At 46.3% G+C, this 23,945-nt stretch overlaps 2 protein-coding genes across 2 annotated transcripts; one reads left to right on the top strand and one right to left on the bottom strand.

Annotated features, from left to right (window-relative positions):
- Positions 1 to 1,661: 1,661 nt before the first annotated feature.
- KY384_003454 (uncharacterized protein) lies at positions 1,662 to 2,243 on the bottom strand (the record flags this gene model as incomplete). The annotated part of the gene is made up of 1 exon (XM_044811968.1): positions 1,662 to 2,243. One exon carries the CDS (start codon positions 2,241 to 2,243, stop codon positions 1,662 to 1,664), a length of 582 nt encoding a protein of 193 aa, XP_044671101.1.
- A 17,906-nt stretch (positions 2,244 to 20,149) lies between these two features.
- On the top strand, positions 20,150 to 23,173 carry KY384_003453 (uncharacterized protein; the record flags this gene model as incomplete). Its single annotated transcript, XM_044811967.1, has 4 exons — positions 20,150 to 20,435; positions 20,506 to 20,818; positions 22,021 to 22,190; positions 22,380 to 23,173. 4 exons carry the CDS (start codon positions 20,150 to 20,152, stop codon positions 23,171 to 23,173), a joined length of 1,563 nt encoding a protein of 520 aa, XP_044671100.1.
- Positions 23,174 to 23,945: the final 772 nt, after the last annotated feature.

The raw sequence follows: 23,945 nt of genomic DNA, 5'->3' as shown, positions 1-23,945 counted from the left end.
GGCCGAATGTGGGAGTGCAATCTGACCATGATCAAACGGTAGGTGCAGCGATTGAGACCTCGAGAAAAGGCATGATCATAATTTGAGCTCTCGCCATTCTTATAACTACACGAAGGCGCCTTATCGATGATGACTGTAAAGCACAATTTAAAGCCCATCATGCTGCATCTATCCAGCGTAGTCCCTTCACTCCAAAGATTCTTCATTCTCTCCTCCATAATCCCGAAGCTCTTCCTGCCCCTTAACTCGCTTCACCCAGTACCCTCAGCATCCCCCTCCATCGTCCCCACCCCCGTCTCCGGCGTCACCATCCTCGTCTCAAAATACAAATTCACCCCCCTCGCCGGTCCACCCCCAAAAACATTCCGATGCAGTTCCCCCCAAAACCGCTTCACAACTCTGCACCAACCCCCCAGCATCTTCCACCCCTTTTCACAAACCTCACCGCAGCCATGATACGCACCCCCAACCATCTCGCCCACCGCTGCCCCAACACCCACTTGCACCACCCAACTCGCACACTGAACCAAAAACACAACAGCAAGCGGAGCCATGAAGATCACAGCAAGCGCGACGCACACATACAGGCACTCCACCCACGTCCAGATAGAGCTGAGGGGCCGGTCGGGGTCGATGAATGTCCCGGGCGCGTTGATGGCTAAGGCGACGGCTAGATTGAAACTGAAAGTTTTTTGCCAGAGGTTTAGAGGGTGGTCGGGGTGTCGGCTGTAGAGTTTGAAGAGGATGTGGAGGATTGTGAGGGGTGTCATGCTCATGGTTATCGACCAGGCGCTGCCGTAGAGGTATGAGAGGAGGTGTGTGAGGGAGATGGGGTTGGGGTAGGGGTGTGGGTCTGTGGCGATGCCGACGATGATGTTGATGAGGGCCAGGAAGAGGTTTGTGAGGAAGAGGGTGCGCCAGGGGGACATTTTGCGGAGGGTCGGTTCGAGGTGGGTGGAGAGAGATGGGAGCTTTTGAATGCCCTAGGGTAGCCGCTTAAGTGGGACGACGGATGGTGTGGAGACTGAGATTGGAAACTGGAGTCTGTACGTCGCCAAAGAGACGCCCGGTGCTGTTCTAAATGATTGAGAGTTTGGTAGTGCTGGAGGAAGATTTGAGCTTGTGATGTCGACTGACCAGACAAAATATGCGGTGGCTCGGAGATGTTTTGTAGAATTGTGTCGGATTTTGGGTGGAAGAAAATTGGAGCAAGGAATGATGGCAGAATGCTTTCACGCGTCAACTGTGTACTTCTTTAGGATTGACACAGTGTCGAGAACGCGTCATGGTTAGTCATCTCGCTGACACAATGCCAAATTGTTTGAGCAACAAATCGCTGGCGTAGATAATGAGGTGGAATTGATCTCGTTGGTGGTGTCAGACATGTTTTCAGGATTTGAACTGATCTTTCAAGGATGGAATGTCATAGCTCAATTCATAGTCTAGTATTACCAGGAAATATTTCAATTCGTATGCACACCCTAATGGTGTCCCCCTATTCCACGCTTTGTCGCATATCGCCTGAATGGTCGTCCTGCAAGTATCCCAGGGGATCTCATCATTTTTTATCCACCTTTGATGCCACCACTTTGCTCATAATAGCGTGAAATTCATCGTAACTCCCGTAAAGGTCTATTATCAGAACGTCACCCAGCACAATATTACCTGAGACTGACTGTCATACCTCCAACGCTCCAAGTTCCTTTTAGCTTCTCACCACTGTATTCCGTCCGTCTTTCTCGATTCCCGTCTTGATGTATCAGAGTCACCACCTGTCTATTCCCGTCACCGAAGACTTCAATCTTAGAATTCCCCATCCCTGTCACATCTAGGCGGAAGTGAGCGGTAGGCACTACCCGGGTGAATATGTATCGTGAGATCGCGGGGCTGAAATGTTTCATAGCTTGGCACCAGCGGAGGATTGTTGGGGAGATGGTTTCGTACAGCATCGTGGCTTTGTTGTATGTTGCTTGCAGCTTTGGAAGCGTGAATGCACATAGAGCCTCGCGGATCGCCTTTGCTTTATCACCACAGTATTGGAGACAACGATGTGTAGCGTTGCGGAAGTTGTCGGAGCGTATCATGTCGGCAAAACAGTCGATTAGAAAGACGACATTGATGGGGGTCATGCCATGGGCGACGATTGCGAATATTACCGGAGTATCAATAAGGACGCCGAGAGCTAGGTTTGCTCCGAGAACCTTTCGCCAGGAGAACCAGGTCCCTTGATGGCCAGAGGTCATTAGGTAGGTGATCGGAAGAGTAATCACAGAAAATACGATGGATAGGAAGCATCCAAACAATGATCTGACCCAAGGATTTGGAGGATCAATTCCAGGTACTGGAGACATATGGTAATCCCATATAGAGTTAGTCAAGGCTAAAGCGATAATCACTCCGAAGATTTTTTGCCAGAGGGTCATCATGTCTACGCTTGGTTCATAATTAGTGAAAGCGAAACGATGGGTCGCTTTGAAGGGCTGTGTTACGTACTTGGGTGGTTACTTGCAGGTGATGTGGGTTGCTTGAGAGAGTAAAGATCTGCTTCGATGGAGTAGAGGGTAATTTCAATTCGAATGAAGAACAATGAGTTGTTTTGGAAAGGAGCGAATTTTTGGTGTGCGGGCTTTTATTGCATTTTGTGTCTTCCTACCGGTATTGAGTACTGCTGTTGTGACTGTGGCGTGTGAGTCTTGTGAAGAGTTTCCAGGAATGGGGAGAGGAAAAGAAAACAAAAATCTTCACGCGTCTAATGTGTCCTCCTAAATACGGTGGCAAAACGCGTTACCTTATTGACACGGTGACGGTGCTTTGAAGATTGTGTCACCGATTCTTATTGTACACAAAGAGGTGATGACAAGCTTGCCACAAATAGTATTTGGAAATGTCAGCGAGCCTTTGCACCGCTACATTGACCATTTGCTACATGAATTCTACGCATATTGCGAGACCCCGCGCCCCGCGTCCAAGTACCTACTTGCGTAACCCACTTGCCCTAGCACAAATGGAACGGAGACTCATGTCGCCTTGGTCGCTCTAGCCGGCCTTGCGTCATGACTTTCCCGTCTATCTGACTCATCCATCTGACTGCCCTGCTCAGTCATTCCGGTATTCTTTGCATCCTTCATCCTCAGCAAACTCTCTATCTCGATGTTGTCGTGCAGCTAATCGCACACCAGATTTGGACAACCCAAAGTAATACCAATAGCACAACAAAAGAGTCGACAAAGGTGCCATGTAGATGGGAACACCCAAAACCAGAAAGAAAAGCCCCCCCATTCCCCTCCGATATGCCGCTAGCCCTACTCTAACCAACGCAAACGCAAAGTTCGTCAAGTAAGCTCTCTGCCACGCCTTTTTGTGAAGAATGATCGAGTTAGGGTAGAACATAATGTATGGGATCGGGGCTGAATAGGCCATAATCGCAAGGATATCCAGCATGATGAATCTTAAGCAGCCCTGCACAGAGATAGGGGTGGTGCTGAATCGAGAGTAGGCTTCCAGGGCGAGAATTCCAACGGCGAAAAAGATGTAGGTCGCTGCTACCACACGCAATTTCTTTAACATGATATGATTCTGACCAATATTAGCGATGAGCTATAGCACTTTGTGGAGACTGGAGCACTTACATGGCTTTAGAGGACACAAAGTAGACAAGAGACCTCTAATTTTGAGGAGAGGAGGAAGCTCGTCTAGCACTTCAGCGGCTCGGTAGTCGGAGTTTTCTTGAATCGAATCAACCCAATGAAATCGGTAAAGATCTCGCGATTCGAAAGATTTTTGTAGACCCTTAGGGTTATCTGCTGATATTTAACATGGAGAGATTGAGGGAAGGAAAGACGATAAGCAGAGCGCGTGGAAGAGGTTCTCACGCCCTTGTTTGTTGTTTGTTAAATCGGCACAACACAGTGCCAAGAACGTGACACAGGCTTTTTCGACATACTGTTACAGAATGACACCTTTTGTTCGCGAAATATCAAACATAGGACTTCGTATCTATTCAGATTTCCTAGCAGATTGACCAAGAAACGGACCCTGGGAGAACTCAAGAGGCGGTTGAAGCCCCTCTAGCTATCATTGCGTGAATGGACCCAACAGCCAGACAAGAAGCGAAGCTGCGTAAGAAGGCTTACCCGCGTACATAGCAGAGGCTATTATCGATCGCAACGTACCCGCTTCCTTCGCATACAAAAGCCCGCTGATTCAATCCTAACACCTCACAATCTCGCCCACAGAACGACAAAACCACTCAACTCTAATCCCTCATGACGGGCTATAGTATTGTGTGCCCGTCCCATTATGAAGAATCTCTATAGAGAATTTTCTCTATAATTTTAAATCATCAATACCTCATAAGTCGAAGTTATCATCAAATGAAGGCCCTGGTGTGACGATCGCGCACTTCCATTAAGATTGAAGTACCTAGGGGCAAGATTGACTGCCAAGGACGACACTCACCACGTATCTCTCATCACACCTACGCAATAGGAGAACCAGATCAAAAGGGGCTGCTTACTCAGCAAGAAACATCGCGACTCCTCCTTGACCTTGACCTTGGGCTTTCAACGCCGTTCACGATACGAAAAAACCATATAAAAAACATGGGGAGTCCGATGGCCTCATACCTTTCGCAAAGTGTTGAAGAAAGGCTGACCACTAGGGATACTGAGGAGTAATCCACCAGCATCACGATGCGTTTCGAGTGGACGCCCCGCCCCGCCCCCGATATTAGTAAGAGCCTCTTACTCAGGGGCAAGGTATCCTTCGAACAATATGAAGTCAAGATGCCCAGTGAACACTACAATCTCTATCTATTCTTTGCTTGGCTTCCTACCAGTACTCACACTCTCTTTACATTCCTCCTTTCGAGTGCTAGCCCACTCTACCACCATCCACTCCCCCCATTCCCCCTCATCACCCACCCATCCCCCATCATGGCCCTCACCACCCTCTCCCTCCTCCTCCTCCTCCTGGCCCTCCTGCCCCTCGCACAAACCCACACGGCCGCCTGGGCCGCAGGCATGTACTGCCGCTCTGGCCCTTTCCCCCCTCCCCCCCCCCCTCCCCCTCCCCGCCCCCTCCGACAACCCAAACACCGCCGGCGCAGTCGTCAACCCGCTCTACCACCTCACCAAATCCGAATACTGGTTCCAAAACTACAGCGGCTGTCCCGCCTACCCTCCTCCCGATGGCGAATTCCTCGAACTCCCAGCCGGCGGGAATTTCACCGTCGAGCTGGCGCACAATCGCGCCTTCACGACGCTGTCGTATGAGGGGAGGTTGGCGACGGAGTGGCCGGATGGGAAAGTGCATCCAGAGGACTGGCATGCGGATCCAAGGGAGGGTGGGGCGGAGGGGGGAGAGGCTTGTTTGCGGGATGATGGCGCCATGCATACGGGGAGCGAGAGCAAGGCTGCGGGGACGGCGTTTGCGATTGCGTATGAGAGTGAGATTGAGAAGGTTACGTTGGAGAATCTGGTTGTGTTTACGACGTTGGCGCAGTGAGTTGTTTTTTTTCAATGCTTGAGTGACAGGATAGAGAGAGAGATGCTGATTTGGGTCAATCAAAAGCACGCCCTGGAAGCGCATCGCGACCTATGACGTCCCGAAGGCTCTACCTGCTTGTCCACCCGGTGGGTGCACATGTGCATGGCTTTGGGTACGTGCGTCCCGCTTGCCCCTTTCCCCTTTCCCTTCCCTTTCCCTTTCCCACTCCCTCTTCAAACAACACAGATAGCGTTAACAAGTGCAAAGGTGCCCGAAGGTTGCGGCCAATCGAACATGTGAGCGCCCCCTCCCCCCTTCCCTTCTCTTAGTCCCCCTCATCCTCTCCACCCGCACATTCCTCCGCATCTTCTTCTCTGAAACTTCTCCCAGGTACATGCAAGGATTCAAATGCAACGTCACGAACGCCACCTCCAGCACGCCTCTCGCGACGGCGCGGAAACCCGTCTATTGCGCTGACGACGCCTCCAAATGCGTCAAGGGCGCTAAGCAGATGATTGTGTGGCATCGTGTGTCCCCCCCTTCCCCCTTCCTCTCCCCATCCCTCATCTTTTCGTTCTCGGCTTGGTGGTCTACAATCAGTGGTGATGTTTGCGCTGACGGCTCGGGGGCGGTGAACAGAAGCGCAAGGCGAAGACAACATCGTCGTCCCCGACGGGAAATCCCCAGCTTATAGCGAGAAGTGCGGGTGGTCTCCAGGGGCGCAGGATGATATCTTTAAAGCGCAGGCTAGGAAGGTGCGACGGTATGTAAGGGATGTTAGCGAATGAGCGCCCCGTTACGCCTCGGGAGAGGGTTAGGGGGGTGGTGAGTTTGGTGCGTGAGTGGGAGTTTGTGGGTAGGGTAGTTTGCATGGCTACGTGATTGATTTTGCTGAGAGACTAGGAACAATAAATTGAGGAGGGATGGGCAAAATTGGGGACATGGTCTGAAAGAGAGAGAATTTGATGGAGCTTGTTCTGTATACATCACTTTCCCTTGGGAGGCTTGAGACCTCTAGACATAGTTCATGCTATTCTTCCCACCCCTCTTTACGGTGCACGACTGACGACCTTTATAAGCGCCGATTTGGTGGAAATATGGAGAATTGAACGCAAGGTATTTGAGCTCCTCTCTACCCTCGTCGTCGAGATTGCTGCGTATGATAGATATGATGAACAGTAGTAGTATTGAAGTGAACAGAAGCTCCGTGATTTAATGACTAGCTAATACCCCGCTGGTTGGTCATTGATGTCAAACAACATCACCGGTGTGCCACATCAACAATGTATTCTATATATATGGAAGTTGGTGAATATACCCAGTAGCTCAGAATTGTGCCTTTGGCAGACTTGAGCTCAGTACTGAGCCCATTGCGCTGGTTCCTCAGTATTGTATTGTCAGCCTCTGTATTCGGCACGGTCTTCTGCTTGACTGGTAAGATGACGCGGTTTCTGACCGCCGCCACGGCCGCTTCAATTTTGCCCTGAACCTGGTCCTCCAGGAGACGATACCTCGTTTTGAGGTGATCCTTTTGCTCCTTGTGGCCCTTTTCAAGCTTGCTGACTTCCTCTTTTGTCTCCGAGAAGCTTTGCTCGCAGGTACTGTGGTCGCATTTGTGGGCGATGTATTCACCAATGTCAGAGTAATAATATATATAGAGAGGTATGGCCGAGGATTGTGGTGAGTGCCCTGCGTTTTGTACGCCCTTGGGACGGGATGGAAAGACGGTTATTGTCGTTCTCGTTATCTCAAGACGATGACAACTGCCTTCGTATTGGCTTTTGACTTCTGGACTGTCATTTCATCTTCCCACTCCTTAGAGAAGGCAGAATAGATGCCAAGGCACAGTAATGACCGCGGCCATTCCACAACTGAAACCAAGGCCTCCCAGAATGGCATTGGATAAGTGCCACCACAGCACTGTGATTCATTAGATCTTCTCCACCCATACCCTCCGAAGCGACTTTCAATCCCTCCCATGCGCGCAATAGCTTAGCATCATTTGTTTTTGCGCCGAGGGCGTAGCGGACCCTCTTTCAACAATCTAGCTGTACTTGCTCCTGATCTTGCTCGGTCCATAATGCCTGCTGTACCCATGACCTTCGGACGATGATGTTGCATTTATCAAGCCACCCTATAAGCAGCATATTTAGCTTTCGCAGCAAAACCGAACCGGACGCTAACTTAGCAGTCACGCCACCCTCCCCTTGCATAATGATCTTAATTGACAACCGTTTAAGAGCTCTGATATGTTGAACCAGCGACTTGCAGAGCTTTGCTAGCTCTGCCTCCGACTTCTTCAGTGCATTATTATCCCACTTCGGGAGTTCTTGAACGACTACTCGTACTGCTGGGACTAATCTTAGATTGTCGTCTGCCACCCGGCGGGCCTATGCCGTGATCACGGCAGCTGATATAAAAGAGAATTTTGTATGTCGGTAAGGCGTAGTACCTGCCTCGTTATAAATTTGTTTGTTTACCCGTAGGAGGGCGACTCTGCGAGGACCGTTTTGCTTTTGGGAGACAGGACAGCGCTGTCCCTTGCCGGTTGGGAGACAGATTTCGACAAGGATTACTGGGTAACAGTAGTCCCAGATTCGTTGGCGTAATTCGATCGAATAGCGTTCAAGATTTTCCGATATGTTTTACTAGTGGCTTGCAGAAATTTACCATCTCTGCCTCCTCTTTCTCAAGTGCCTTGGTTTTTCACCTCGATGGCTCTTTGCATATCACTCGCACTCCTCGTAATGATTGCAACTTGCCATCGCCCACACGGCGCGCCAAGGAGACAATGAGAACTTGGACGAAAAGCTCGGCTTTTAGCCACATATCGGAGTTTTGAAGTCACAAATCACGACTTCGGAGACAATTTCTCGAAGGCAAATCGGCAGGTACCATGATTGAGTCCAGTCATTAGGAGTCGATGATGAAACGTCTCAGTACCCCAGCCACTACAAAAGTACGACGATTTCTGACAACCAAGCACTCACGCAAATCCCGCGCCGTTGTTGAGAGACGAAGATTAACTTGATCAGAAGGTAGGAAGCCCACCATCTAGCATCCATATGTCAATCGCTGCAGAAGTGGAGTGTGTCCGCAGCTCGGTCTCTGGCCCGCATTTTAGCAATGACTTTCAGCAAGCCCTGCCCAGAGCTTCGTGATACAAAGTTTGTCTCGTAGATCTTTTAGCATTTTCGTCACGTCCATGACCGAAACAGGGAGAGCCAATCCCACGGACAATTGTTTGGGTTGCTGTATCTCGAGCGAAAGACATGGATGATGCGTAGGTGGCTCTCAAGCCAGCCCAGCACGTTCGCGTGTGGGTTGTTGTTCATGGTAACACGTCGAGCCATGCCTAATCGCCATGTCTTTGGAAGGTCATAGCTCAAGAAGAGACTCCTACCTGCAGTAGACCCCAATCTTTGCTGCTCAGATGGAAGCCCAGAGTCCTAATTCTCGTGCCTTTCTCTTAGAAGGGGACCAAGTATTGGATGTTCAGCTAGACACTGAGGGTGTGATGTTGTGGTGTGTATATATTTATAAGATGTCGAGCCTTACTGAAAGCAAGGCGATTTGTAAGTACTAAATCTAGGACACCACGCTGGTTTCATCGTGTTGTAATATCTCCAGTCTCCCCAACGGCTAGAGGCGTGGTGTCAGCTGTAGCTCAAGCCTCTCAGTCCCATATTCTGACGCGCTTTCTCGCTCCTGTGGCACATTGTATGATATGCCTACTGCGCTGTTGTAACAGTTGTATTTTCCAAGGCGCTATTCTCGTTGTCGATGAGGAAGCCTTCTCTATGATACTTTCAGAGTGATACTTCTCGCTACCGGCTACTCGATCGGTTTCAAGTGTCTCGAAAGCCGGGCGATACGCCATGTTGTCTTCGCCTGCGTGAAACTTGCGTGAAAACATTCACCGGGAACTGGCCTCCAGATATAGGCATCATAGGTGCTCCGGCTGGCTAGGATAATCACTCAACGCGATATGTATATTCATGACGATGTTAGTCTCGTCAAGAGTAGAGTTGTCTGTCAATGCCAGACCCGGAACACGGATGATCATTCGCTCTCCTTGTCAGAAGCTATAAAAACTCCAACTCCAAACGCCAAACCCCGTCCATGCACGCGTGTTGGAACCAGCCCAACGAAAGACAAATTTCTGACCGCTGGCGGGGCGTCAGCGGAAGCACTTCATCAACAGAATCATCTCACCACTATCTCAACTCTCCACAGTCACCCTGCGCGCCCTTTAGCGGCAGGGGAGGTTGCAAACTCCTCTAGCGACAGGAGCCAAGAAGCGCGTTCTGTTAAGGGCTTGGGCTTGCGCCCGCTCGAGGGCTTCTCGTCGTCGTCGTCGTCACTCGTGTCTGAGCCGGAGCTCGATGTCGTCTAGCTCGTCAGCGTATCAGTCTCACACTCCTCATAAAGGGACCGTGTTTTGCTCTACCTCGAGCCTGTGAGCTTTCCTGAACTGTATTCGCTTCAAACCCTTGATCGTGTCATCTTTGCTATGGTAGCGACACTCTTACAGCATGGCTGCTGAGCTGGATCGTGATCCAAAGGATTACTGTCGTCCAAATATGTTTGCCTCCGCCGACTTTGTCCGCTGAAGAGTAGATAATTCGCTGCGTTTCAAAGCATTCAAACAGAATAGGGCATACATTTCCCAGATGACCATGATGAAGGTAACTTTATAGCTCCAAGGCCATCCATCTTGGGGAGCGGCGATCTGGAATGTGCTGGGACGTTTGGGCGCGTAGAGTTTGACATACTGAGTCAGACTGTCTGGCTCATGGCCATCTTTACAAGATTCAAGGCCTGCTCACTCCAATTATGAAAGTGTCGGGCTTTTTTATCACGTGTGATGATTGAACCCACCATGATGAGCTGTTATCGTAAAGAAACGAAACTTTATGTGCGAGTGGGGGTAGAGAGCCTGCCTTACTCGAGCGGCGTCTGCCGTAGGTTGTTTGTGGTGATGTCCGTCATTGCAGTTTGACTGGACGAGAATTTTAGTGTTTTCCACCATTTCGCGGACTAAAGACATGAGCATGTCGATTCATCCATCGTCAATCCGCCTTCGTACGCCTCCATCGAGCATCACTGTGATCATCTCTTTTAAACAAGAACAAACCATACTTCGATGAGTCGTTCAAGACTGCCCGGACGAACGTTGATTTCTCTTGCTGGTCCCAAGGGAGAACCTTTGGCATACCTTAGACAGCCACTTTCCATTTGTTTATATTCAGGATCCACACCGATTCTGATATTTGCAAGTTCGTCACGAATTCGAACCCTAGATCGTGCCGAATCAAAACCTGACTTCCGTTTGGTTCGGAAAATAGTAGTTGGCGGTGATACTTCGCCAAATCATCGTCTGGAGCACTTTTCTGAGAGCAGCGAAGAATTTTATCCCCAGTCATTTCCAAACCAAAATTGAAAGTGTTGGTCTTCCAGAGGACGGGCAAGCATCCTCATTACCTTCGATAGCGATCCTTTAGAAAAGTGCATGCGTCGACGCCGAAAGGACGCCTCACAGCTGCTCATTAGTACTCTGGACAGTCTGAGGTCGCCGATCTTCAGTTGCTCGAGTATACATTTATACATCATCGTATGTCACACGAAGCGGAACCGTGTCTGAGCTTAGAACCTAATGAAATTTTGATGTAGCAGGTCAGGGGGGCTGAGATTCGGGATCGAAAGGTTGTTTCAATGTTAAAAATGGTGAGCCGACGACAGGGTTTGATAGAAGTGTCGTCGGAGAAGTGACTTTCCTGCTCCAAAGACACCATAGATACACGGAGTACCGGGTGCCTTCGCTCTTTTCCCTAACGAAGACGTTGAGTTTGCGTTCCGATAATCCCTGACAGCATTACTGCCCTTCTCACCTGGAAGTCTCTTGACCTTGTTGGTTTGAGCTTGGGGAGAAACCACGCGACACTTGAGGGCGTAATGCAGTCGCAGCTCTTTCCTGTGGAATCGAACAACCAAGCACAAGCCAGCCAGGCCAGATGATATCGCCCGTTGCAGTGACACGTTGATCGTCTACAATGATCTCTGCTTCTTGGTTCAAGACAACATGTCCACGGTGCGCACACGTTGTCAATCCACTCATCGGGCAAGAGTGGCAGGTGGTGGGAAGGAGGAATTTGAGACCCCATAACGCCCAAAAACCTTCGTTCAGGCCACGCTCTTTGTGCAGTAAGGATTAAGAGGATCAGAGCGTCTCCCCCTGTGATTCAGCTTCCTTTTCAAGTATTGTCTCGTTCTGCATCATGTGGGAATTCAACCCTTGTAGGGCCCAGGATCGATAGGGTGCCGAGACAGGAGAAGGCGAGCAACATATGATACTGGCCTAATGAATACGATAGTCAGTCAAAGGCTCCATTCATGGAGATGGAACTTGATTTACCATATCTATCACCACCTGCACTGCTCGTTGTCCTGGCTTCAACACGTATATATATTTATAAAGAGGCCTGACAGATAGAAAGCTTCCATCTTAGCGTCAAGTCATCTTTCTGCTCATCCGATGTTTTTTTCAGCTCATGTGCCATTTGTTTGAATTCTGCATAAAATGCCTTGAAGGGTCGAGTGGCTTGCTGGAGGGTAGCATGGTTGTGCTTTAGGTTGTCGATGCGATCGTGATTTCGATACAAATCGTCAAGGTGTTTAAGCAACACATTTGGATCATCAACAGGCTCGGCAGCATTGAACCCGGTATCTAAGAGGTTCATTGCATGGGAAAGTGCATCACCACCTAACTAGCTCTTGATGTAAAACAGCTGCCAATCCACCAAGATGTTGCGAGAGGTTAGTTCCTACTCCCCGGCACTCTCTTCGTCGGCAAGACTGGCTTTCTCATTCTGAATTATCGGTGTATATCCTTTGCCGTCCCGGTGGTACGCGAAGTCGAAAGTGCGTCGTCTCTGCAAAGTACATTCGCCATTGCAGCTTGATCATCTAATTCGTGGATCAGTTGGTCCACCATTGGAAGTGTTCGGTTAAATGGAACTTCGTGGCTCTTGTAGATAGATCCAAGTCAAATCCTGATAAGAGACCCTAAGACGGGCATGAATGGCAGTAAGAATCTGGATTAGACTCCGATTGCGAAGATCAATGGCGGGATGCTGGTCGTCGGTTCTCACGATTCGACGACTAGTATGACTGCACAACTGAAGAAGATCATGGCAAGATCGCATCTGCCACAAGCATTAGTGCCTTCTACGGACGAGCGATGAATAGGCTTGGTCGACTCACCGAGCTTGTCTCTACCTCGCAATCACCATTCTGCAAGGCGGTCAAATCGACAGCTGATGTAGATATCACATTCGAGCCTTCGGTGACGTCCGGGCACAATTCAATATATATATTTATAAAACTTCTCAGATTGGTAGACTGACCCTGCTTGGTGGCGAGAATAAACAACCTCGTCGGTTTGCAACCTCAACAACGGGCAGACACGCCATCTTGGTATATGTCCATTTCCTTAACCTACATGGTAGCAGGCCGTCCGAGCTGGTGGCTGTTGGTCCTGGTGGTCTACTTTTTGATCAACCTCGGGGGATCAACCATCGTAGCGCTCCTTGTTGCTAAGACTCCGCGTTGAAGACAGCATGAAGCAGAGCATCTCATCGTCCTGGCGCATGCCAACGCGGGACAACTGGTCAAAGTTCGCAAAGTCCCACCCGGTAACGACCGCATAGTTTGCAGTCTGGTCGTGATTCGGGAAAATTAAGTTGGCGGCGCCTGGTGATGGCGTGAACGGTGGAGTCCAGGTGTAACGAAAGTCAAAAGCTTGTATTTACCAGGTTTGCTCAGAAAAAGAAACTCGGTAAATATGGACATCTTCGGTAAGATCTCTCACACCAGGGCTGCAATACTTGTGCTGTCCACAGGAGCTCTCCTGGACGAGGGCCACGATAATTTGCTTTTGGGTCTGAATTTGCCAAATGCTAGCTATTTCGTTGGTAGCCAGGGCTATAATTACTTCTAATATTAATCTTAAGCTAAATTATTTATTTCTTATTGCTAATAAAAAAGCTAATACTATAGGATAAAACTTATTAACTTTACTAGGATTTAAATCTAGTTTTTTAGTCCTAACTATATAAAATACTAATTAATAGGTATTTTACTTATAAGACTAAGGTATAACTAATTATATTATAAGATTACCTAATTGTAACGGTCGTTTGCCTATGCAAAGGCCGTGCAACGACTAGCTTGGGTTGTGTACAAGCTAGGTTGGCTTGGCAGGTAGTAACAAGCTACAGACGCAAAAGAAGGTAAGCTCTGAACGGCGAGCCTAAATACTGCGATAGTAATGCGATTTATACATAGAGCTCCGTTAGGGTATTCAGTAATAAATGTATTAACAACTAAGGAGCAAACTATCTATCGCGAAAGGAGTAACATTATATATCCAAAGGTGCTCGCACCGTACGGGCTGCTCGCAGTTGGCAGAACTGCAAGCACTGCGTTCGCTGCAAGCGCTGCAAGCGATGCGTAGTTAGTTGCCTAACCAAGCCAGTAACGAGTATCTATACGCTGTAAGTCCTGCAGGGTATAATACTACCCCCCTATAGCACTGCCTATCCTTATAACCTGGGCCGCTCTTACCTTTCTATGTCGCAAGATGCCTTCTTCTTCTTACTAACGTCGTCTTTGCTTATATCAAGTAATACAACGCAAAGGCTAGACTATACCTTTCCCTTGCTCATCTTATTCCTGTAATAACTCGAAGACTTGTAAAGTATTGGAGGAGCAGGATTCTTATAGTAAATATGTTCGCGCTAGTCGTCCCAGGAAGTGCAATGTTTTCATTTCAGAGTTTGTCTATAAGTAAAAGCCCTGTTCTAGAAACTTCCTATACTAACTAAACCCTTCTAGGGGAAAAACTTCAAAATAAAAAGAAGGAAATTCGTTCTTAGATTGACCTTGCTTCCAAGGAGTATAATTTTGAGTATAAAGAAGCCGCCTGCCGTCATCATAAAATGCTTGCTCTTTTATCTAAGCAGAAACGGCTTTCCGAAATATACTGTTCTCTTAACAAAAGAGAAAATGATTATGTCAAGCAAGAAGTTGACGTTATAAAGAAGCTCGAAGAGCTAGATTGTTCTAATATTACGATAACTGATACCTTTATTGTCGGTAATTCGTCCAGTGTTCAATTCCCAGTAATGTCTTCTGAGGAGATCGATCGAGTAATCGCTGATTTCGATTTCAACAACCCTTTCCTCTTGTCCGAAGCTGCATAAATCAGGGCTTAGTACCTTCTAAAGGGCCTATCTAAAGGTTCTGATTAGGATAATTACCGACCGTATCGGGTTGATTATTCATTTCTTTGGTGTCTGATTATAAGTATTCCCAGTTGATAAAACCTCCTGCGACGTCGAAGTGGTTTTTTTCAAGTGCTTGCCTCTTACTCTCTGTTTCCTTGAACTGCTCGAAGTTGCCTTAGGCCAACTTATCCAGTTTTGTTGCTTTTTTAATCAGCTCTTAGGGTCTGCTAACGCCTTTCCCCTTCAGTGTTTTTTCGTTAGTAGAGGATTCCTCCTCCTCCACCATTTCATCCTAGGACGAGGAGCTAGGCGTCGAGTCCTATAAATCATCCTTTTTGTCTATTAGGTATAGCGATAGTCGCTGTTGGGCACTTTCTGCTGGGTTGGGGATTAATTCTTCGTCCGTATTATCGACTAGGTCTTCTTCGGAGTATATCGAATAATCGCCTTCCTTTGAACGCAGTATATAGTGTTTCTAGACTTCCTTTGTCCTAGAAATATCCCTTCTATAGGATTTCGCTATTAATTCCTGTATTGTTTCGAATTATTTCCATATTGTAGTTGCTGTTATGTCTGTGTTTTTCTTGAATGCTGTATCGACTTCCAGGATGTCGTTCTATGTGTGATTGGCGTCTTCTAGTCCTTGCTAGTTTGTTATTATAAGGTTTTTGTATGCTAAGAGATATATCGTCTAGTCCTCCAACAGTGTCTTTTTTTTGAGTTTTGCTTCTCTTGTCTCGAGTAAAGCTCCTATATCCCAGTTCTATTTTTCTCCCAGAATAATGTAACTTTGGTTACTGTTGATAACTTAGAATAATGTTGTTCCTATTAGTCTATATTTACTTTCGACATCGACATCCCGTATTGAACTATCCTTGCAGATGCTTTTTGTGGCTTCGAGGTATCCTTTAATTCCGTCGAATATTTTTTTTGACATCTTATTTCCTTGTTCCCTGTTGATCAAAGCCGTTGTCTATTTTTCTCTGATTTTCATTTCTATAGCCGCCGTTATAGGCTTCTTAGTAAAGAACAGTAAATACTAAATCCTTAGCCGTTTAGTCGTTCTTTTTTCTGGTTTGGGTATCTTTAGGTACTAACCTGACCTATCCTTTTCTGATTAATATATTCTGCAGCTATTCTCCGTGCAAGCTGTCTACGAAAGTTTATTATGATCGTTCCCTGTAGCTGGCATAACTTCCTTAGTTACTTCGATCTATTGTTCCGTTACCTCAGCAGCCTCCTTTAGGCAGTTTCGTCTAATGTGTCCGGCTTTGCTACAAGTATAACAAGTTTTGATTCTCGATCCTTTCTCTGAAACATCTATTTCCATTGGATCTCCTATAGACTATCGTCCTTTTATTATAGGCCTTTTTCGCTGTACTTGTCTATCGAAGTACCTTTCTTGTTGTCTATTATCAATCCGAACCGCGATTTCAATTATTGATTCCAGTGAATCTAGTCTATCCGCTATTATTATAGCGTCCTTGACCCTATCGTGCAAACCTTGATAGAAATGGGCTGCTAAAGCTAAGTCGTCCTATTCTATCTTATAGGCCAGCGTTCTGAATGCTGCCGCGTAAACCGACGCTAACGCTCTTTGCCTTAGGTTTTGCAGCTTCCTTTCGGTTGCCCTGTCTTCGTCTACTTCCCCGAAAGCCGTCTTGATATATATTATAAAGTTACCTAGGTCGTAGAACATTTGTCTTGTTTCGCTTTTTTAGTTACTGTCTACGTTTATAAGGTAGTCCTCCAGACAGGGTATTACCTAGTCAAGGGCTACACCCGTAAGGTATAATGTAGCAAACATTACCTTAGCGGTTTCGTTGGGAAACTTGGATATATGCATCTTTACGTAAAGTTGCACTGTAACTATCTATCGTTTCAAGGTACCTCGGTCCCCTTTGAACTGTTCTAGGGCGGCGTACTTGATGGAGTCCCCTAATCCCGAGTTCGATGCTAAGGACAGCGTAGGGGTCCTAGGCGTCGAGACGGATCCTATGTTGTTTGTAAGTTGTTAAAGTATAACGGTCGTTTGCCTATGCAAGGGCTATACAACGACTAGCTTGGGTTGTATACAAGCTAGGTTGGCTTAGCAGGTAGTAACGAGCTACAGACGCAAGAGAAAGTAAGCTTTAAACGGCGAGCCTGAACACTGCGACAGTAATGCGATTTATACGTAGAGCTCCGTTAGGGTATTCAGTAATAAATGTATTAACAACTAAAAAGCAAACTATCTATCGCGAAAGGAGTAACATTATATATCTAAAGGTGCTTGCACCGTGCGGGCTGCTCGCAGTTAGCAGAACTGCGAGCACTGCGTTCGCTGCAAGCGCTGCGAGCAATGCGTAGTTGGTTGCCTAACTGAGCCAGTAACAAGTGTCCGTACGCTATGAGTCCTGCGGGGCGTAACACTAATAAAATTAGAAACTATTAAAAAGATATTTAAGTTAAATAGAAAAGTATAATAAAACTAAAAAAAGATTATTTATTAAAATTCTTAAATATAATTTCTATTTTAATTTTAATTTTTTAAAAATATAGTCTTTATAATTAATAATAAAGCTACCTAGCTATTTTATTAAAAAACTAGAATATAGGAATAAAGTATATAATTATTAAATTCTTAATAACTATTAAAAAGTTTAATTCCTTAATTAATATAAAGCTTTACCTATATTTTAGATTATTTATAATTAATATAAAGATATATTTTAATAGAAAAAAAAAGTACTATTATAATTTAAATTATATTTTTCTTAGTTATATAAAAATAGTAATATTAAGGGCTTAGCAAGTATTATAAACTACTCTTATATAAAAGTAAATATATATAAACTAGAAAGTTAATATATAGCAATATTTATTAAGTATATAAGTAGGGTTTCTGCCTAAGATAGAGCTAGTTCTCTATCTTAGTTTTCTTTATCTTTCCTAGGCCTTAGGAGCTAGTTTTCACCCCTAAGTAGACTTATAATATCTATATCTTATTTATATTTCTAGTTTTCCTTTTAAGTTAAATAAGTCTTCTTAATATTTTTACCTAACCTATAAATAAATAGTTATTAACTTTAGTTAAAGATAAATAAATATAAGTTATAAAAAGGCTTTATAAAATAGAAATATTTTATAAAAGTAATAATATTAATATTCTTAGAAGTTTTAATTATACTAAGTTTTATAAAATCTCTATTAATATATTAATACCTATATTTATAGTTTAATAAGACTACTAGTTTAACTTATTTATTATTTATTATAATATAAGAATAAAATCCTATTTTCTTAAATCCTAGAGATTATTAAAAATATTATCTAGGTTGTGCCCCTAAAGCTATTTTCTTTACATTATACGATAGGGAAGATTAATTATTAAAGATATAATTTAGTTATACTACTTTATACTACCGTCTTATTATATCTTATATAAGGCCTAGTCTGCCATATAGCAACTCACTGCGTCAGTCGAAGGGACTTGAAGTCATATCTTCCGCTTTCATTAGAATAATTAGTATTGAGTTATATAAAGCAAAGAAGCAACCCGCATAGTGCAACTTGCTCACAGCTCTTTTACTCTCATCACCATCCTCTGTACTCCGAAAATTCAGCGCTCCAAGTAACAATGCTATATCCATGTTGTTCCTCCGCTCTAGGGTTCGCTTTTATAGGGGGCGCCGCGTCGCCCCTCAAATACTCTATCCATAGTTACCACCACGTTTACGTGTTCCGTATCGTATTACTTGTGTTCACGGTACTCGTTGCTATCTTTGCGCTCCAACTCACCCTCCTTAGTATCTCATATGACGAAGCAATAAAACTTATAACCTCTCTAGCCCTTTCTTACCTCAGGAGAGAAATGATTACTTGCCGTGATGAGTTTGGTGGGTGTGGTGTGGTAGGGATCAAATTAATTGATAGCTTGTAGGGATGGTGGGGGCGAGGGAAAGAGGAGAGTATAGCCTTGGCTTCAGCCTCGTCTTGAGAAAGATGTAGAACCCTAAGGTATTGCTGCCAAAGCAATTGGCAGGGAATTCTTAAAAATTGCTTTTATTTTTCCTGAGTAGGTTTGCGGATTTCCATGATGATGGGAGATCCTTGCAAAAACGGGCGTGGATGTTCAGGTAAGTGGTGAGTTGCAGAGGATCATCTGTTCATGTTGAACGTCGCGAAGTACTCAGTACCGCTCTAATGCACCACCATACACTTCAGTCTCGTTCTAGCACGAACGCGGCCGTTAGACTAGTTCTTGTTTGCACAGATGCAGGACGAGCATGCACCTATACGAGGGGTGTGCTGCTTGATTCCCTTGCTCGCTCCGCCCCCGTCTTCGCAAGAAGTTGAAATTTTGCACTTGAGTCTTCTTGCTGTTGCATTATGTTCTCATAATTAAGCGGAAGCTGGCACATGTAAGGTAGAATCGATCAGATCGTACAATAATTCAAGCCTGACCGCGACGACTATATGTGGCCTTTCCAGACCTTTCGGGCCTGCCTAGCCGACTTTCATAGCCTACAGGCAGGTACTCCTCCTCTGATTCATAAACGTATTCGCTCGCGCCCGAGCCGCTAGCAACCTCGCGAACTGTACGTCAGTGGCCGACAAATGGATTGGGAATAAACACCTATTTTCCATCGTTTCTTGTGTCAGTCGTGGCGTGTGCGTAAGGTCCGACGGCGTGGGAGATATTTGCCAGAAGGCCTTCCAAGCGAGCCTAGGCAACCTCGACGACACCCGCAGAGCTAGTAAGTAGATAATAAAACTCGCATCTTGAGCCGTGCGTACACTGAACCCCGACGGGATGAATGGGGGCTCTCCATCTTCTGCGGACGGCGACAGATCTGCTATCTTTGCCACCTAGCGCCTCGATCTCGAAGCAGGTTCGATCGGAAATATCTGATTCAATTAAGGATGACAGATGAGAATTCGGCGAAGAGTAGGCGTCTACCGAGCTCTCGGCCTCGTTACGACCGCTCAAGCGTCCGCAGAAATGCATGCATGGCGAGTTGCAGGGCTGAATTGGTCGTGATATATTCGCAAATGGTATGAATGTTCCCAGGTCGTTCCGCTACTCGCAACGGAGCCTAGAAGCTGGTTGAATGGACTTTGCGCCGGTCCGATATAAACATCATAGCTGTCGGCCCAATGGCGCCCAACGACAACGTGCTGAGACGTTTTGCACATTTCAATTAGGATTAACTCTGGTCTAGAATAATTGAGTGTCGCTGCGACTCCATTCGCTCATGTTGATAGAGTAAGAGCTGGAAGCAGTGACGTCACTTCACAGCTAACTTCCTCTTTCGTCTCCTTGCATATTTCACAACGCCACCTCGCTTCGCAGCAGTTGCGAAGACGTCGACATCTCACTTCCTCACGATACCATGTCGTTCGACTGGTTCGCTCTCTACCGCACCCGCAATGTCAACACCGACGTGCAAGAAGCTATCGGCTCACTCAAAGACGACCTCACCGCCTCCGACCACAAAACTATTAAGTCCGCGTACAGAAATTACAAAGAACGCGTCTACATTAGTGCCTTCGTAGGCTTAGGTCTAGGCGTATACACAGCATACAGATTCCGCCAGAGAAGATGGCGCGCTTACCACGCTGCTCTTAAGACTGCTACAGATCTCCTCCGACACATAAAACCCTATGACAAGAGAAACAGTATGTCTCGCGCCCCAAGGGTCCCTCTTGCGCCTCAGTCTCTTGGCTAGCTCGTTAATCACTTTGACAGGACCTGCCGTAGTCATCCGACCCTCATACCTCGGCGATCTTGCTACGTACCTCGCCCTTGGCGGCTTCGGGCTGGATTTTGGGGGTGAAATTGGGGTTACTATAGCCGACAGGAGGGTTGGTAGAATAATCACAGAGGACGTCGAGTGCACAGAGAGGATTACTCAAAGCTCAAAGAAGGCGAAAGTGGAGGTGTTGAGAGTGGTTGCAGACCTAATGAAGCAGGAGGCGGACATGCTGGAGGAACAGAAAGAGCCAGGGAACGTCGCTGTGGATGAGGGGGTGAATTCTCAGAGATCTCAAAACCACAAAGAGTAGAGATTACCGTGCCCGGCAGTTGCTCGTTGACTCAAGAGTAAGGGCTGGCTAAGAGAAGGCTGTGTCTGGGTGCGGTTACATTGGCAAAAGACAGTAAAAAGATAAAATGATCACTGTGGAGGCTAGCGGTGCGTTTGATTCGTGGTTGTAGCAGTCAAGCAACTTTGGGCTGCAGTATGTCTTTATGTAAAAAAGAAGGATAACAGCATTAGAAGGCCGTATACTAAAGCCGCTGGAATGGCTCGCATCATTGGCTGGTTGCTCACATGAGTATCGATGCGATCGAGCATTGAGATTTTAGGTCTATCCTTTCGGTACTTAGACAGTAGTCTTTAGATATTACTATATGTCAACCGGCCCCTTGTATATCACTGCACAGTGGAGAACCTCGCGATGAGTCCCAACCTCAAGCACCATGTCGTTTCCACTTCCAGAACCCAAGCACTCCTGGACGAGCATGGGAAGGCACTTACAGCGGTAAACCGCGATACAGTCATGTCCGCGGCCAAGACCTTCAAGGCATTGGTCAACATAGGCTCCTCTAGGCCTAGGTGTAGGCATTTTGGCGGCTGTAGCGACTCGCCGTGCAGGATCAATAATTTTCAACGCCTTCCATACCATTATTCAACCTCCTCAAGTCCGTGCCAAGTTTTCTGATGCCAGAGAAGGCTCACTGCCATCAGGTACAGGTCCCGGTCCACGCTTCGCGTCCAATAACACATTCTTGATTTCTATGGGCGTCCACGCAGCGACGAACTTCGTTTTCAGATTGTTCTGAAATCGCTCCTACATCATAATCAGTCTGATTCCAATAGCGCAATAAGCTTTGAAGTATTGTGAAAGTGGGAAAGTCGAGACTCATGTGGATGATGTAAAAAGTTGATCCGGATCTACCATAGGTTTAGCACATCTTTGTGAAATCTTTTTGGTAGCGAGGCAGATTTGGCATGTGTAGAGGTATCTCTCTCTCATCGGATATTGGAGGCCAGACGAAGAGGTTGTGAACCCCAGGGAACCCATGCCATATGAGCGTCAATTGCCTCAATCCGATCTGAGCAACAGAATACGCTGCAGCCGCGAGCGTCCTGGCGCTCTTACCAACCATTGGTGCTCTTCTTGATGCTCCGACCACCGAGATCTGGCGTCTGCTGACCGTCATTCCTTTCGGTGGGGTGCTTGCTACAACACTTTCGTTTAGGGGTGCCATCCTACCAGTACGGGTCGAGGACTATGAGAATGATGCCAATGGGCACAAGTCGACTACTGGGAGAAGCGTAACCTCTAGAGCAACGGTGTACAAGCGACTGGAAGGCTCGCATGACGAAGAGAAAACGGGCTCGGATCAGGCGGTGGAGAAGATTTTGGCGCGTATACGTTGTGGATTGGGCCACTGGTGATGATCGTGCTCTCGGTCGGAGCGCAAGCTGCAACGATTGTGATTGAGCAAGGTGCCATTGTTGTGTGGTGGTGTACTCCCAGGTAGTGGATGCATATGTGGTATTTTCTTGGTCAGAAAAAGAGTTCATGAAACCCAAAAGAGTACCGCACTAATATTAGTTGTTAGTAAGGGCGCTGCCATTGCTGAAAATAATGCACAGCTTCCGTTCTCGGAAGATTGGAAGCTGTACGTTTCTGATGTTCCATATGACGTTAGCATCAGGGAAGGTGATAGCATCCTTCCCAAACTGGAAAATCCGGCTGCCAGTGCCGAACAGGTGCTATATCAGCTCGCCAGCCCAAGAGCAGGAACAGCAATTCTGCAAAGCTCGAAGCAATATACACGACCTCGTAACGCTGTACTCGTCATAGTATCCGTCGCGAGTCATGGCCAAAATCGTACCAAGTCGATCTTCCGTCTTGCGAGCAAATGCTTGGGCATTGCTATCTTCGTCGTCGGCACCGCTATTTTTGCTTCTGCACAATTACTCGCGCTACCTGTTGCCGTGACGGTCTTGACGTTGATTCTGGCTGCTGGGGTTGGATCACGCGCCATAAACGGATGGATTGTCTCCGGTGTTAGTAAAACGGAGCCATTGATACATGTGATAGTGAACACAACTCAGGAAGCACAACAAGTGATTGCTCGGATCCTCTCAATTGACAGATATGACGATCAAGTGCTTGGCGAAGGCAAAGTTCGGAAAATCCAGGTTGAGCTAGGGGGCCATGTATTCGTCAACCAACGCCGTGTTGGCTCTCGATCTACCTTGTGGCTTCGGGGGCTGGGTGTTCTGGCTGAGCCTTTCGATCTGAGGAGAATCGATCGCTCCGAATCTTTCCGAACCCCGATGCAAGAGAGTACAGATCGGAGCGAGCTCGAATTCGGCTTGTTAAATAGCCGTTCAAATTGACACTAGGAATCCCTTAGCGAAAAAGAAAGGTGAAGCTGTTGGAAGGATTCAGACTTTACTTGGGAGAGTGGTACTCATCGGCTGCATTCTGAGTAGCCCATGCGCCTCTCTCCTCAAATTCAGGACCATTGTACCCTTCTGTTTCTACCACGAAGCTAAACACTTACCAAATAATGATCTCGCCTACAGGCAATCTCTCCGTTATTTTTTCAAGCAAGATCTGCTTGAACGGTATCAAAGGAAGAGTGTATCCAGTCTTCAATGGTAGCTGACGTGACAACGCGTGTTGGAACTCGAGTCTCTTTGGTTCCATCTCTCAAAGTTAGCGATTTGTGGCCCACCCCAAAGTAGGGGACATAGATTGGACTTGGTCGACGCTGCGCATGTCTTATGTGCATGAGCTCAACCCGAGCCATAACCAACACGGTGTTAGTATTCTTTGAAGCCTCTTGCTGCATGAATTACTAGCTAACTCGGACTTAAACATAGAAACCTAAGTCAGCGAGGATAAATATAGAGAAAGTTATTATAATTATTATAAAAAATATAATTAAAATATATATAAATATTTAAGAGATTTTTAATAATAAAGTTTATAAATTTAAATATTATTAATAAAACTATAAAGTATTAACTTTAATTAAGTTAACTATTTTTATAAATATAAAGTTTAATAACCTTAACTTAAATAATAATAATTAGTTTTATATTATATAGTAAATAATTAAGATTTTAATAGTTTTCTAATTTTAATATAAAAGATTAAATTTAA

The sequence above is a fragment of the Bacidia gigantensis genome (genome assembly GCF_019456465.1).
Source record: "Bacidia gigantensis strain McMullin 20006 chromosome Unknown contig_180, whole genome shotgun sequence".
Classification (NCBI taxonomy): domain Eukaryota; kingdom Fungi; phylum Ascomycota; class Lecanoromycetes; order Lecanorales; family Ramalinaceae; genus Bacidia; species Bacidia gigantensis.
This window is presented reverse-complemented; position numbering and strand designations above follow the sequence as displayed.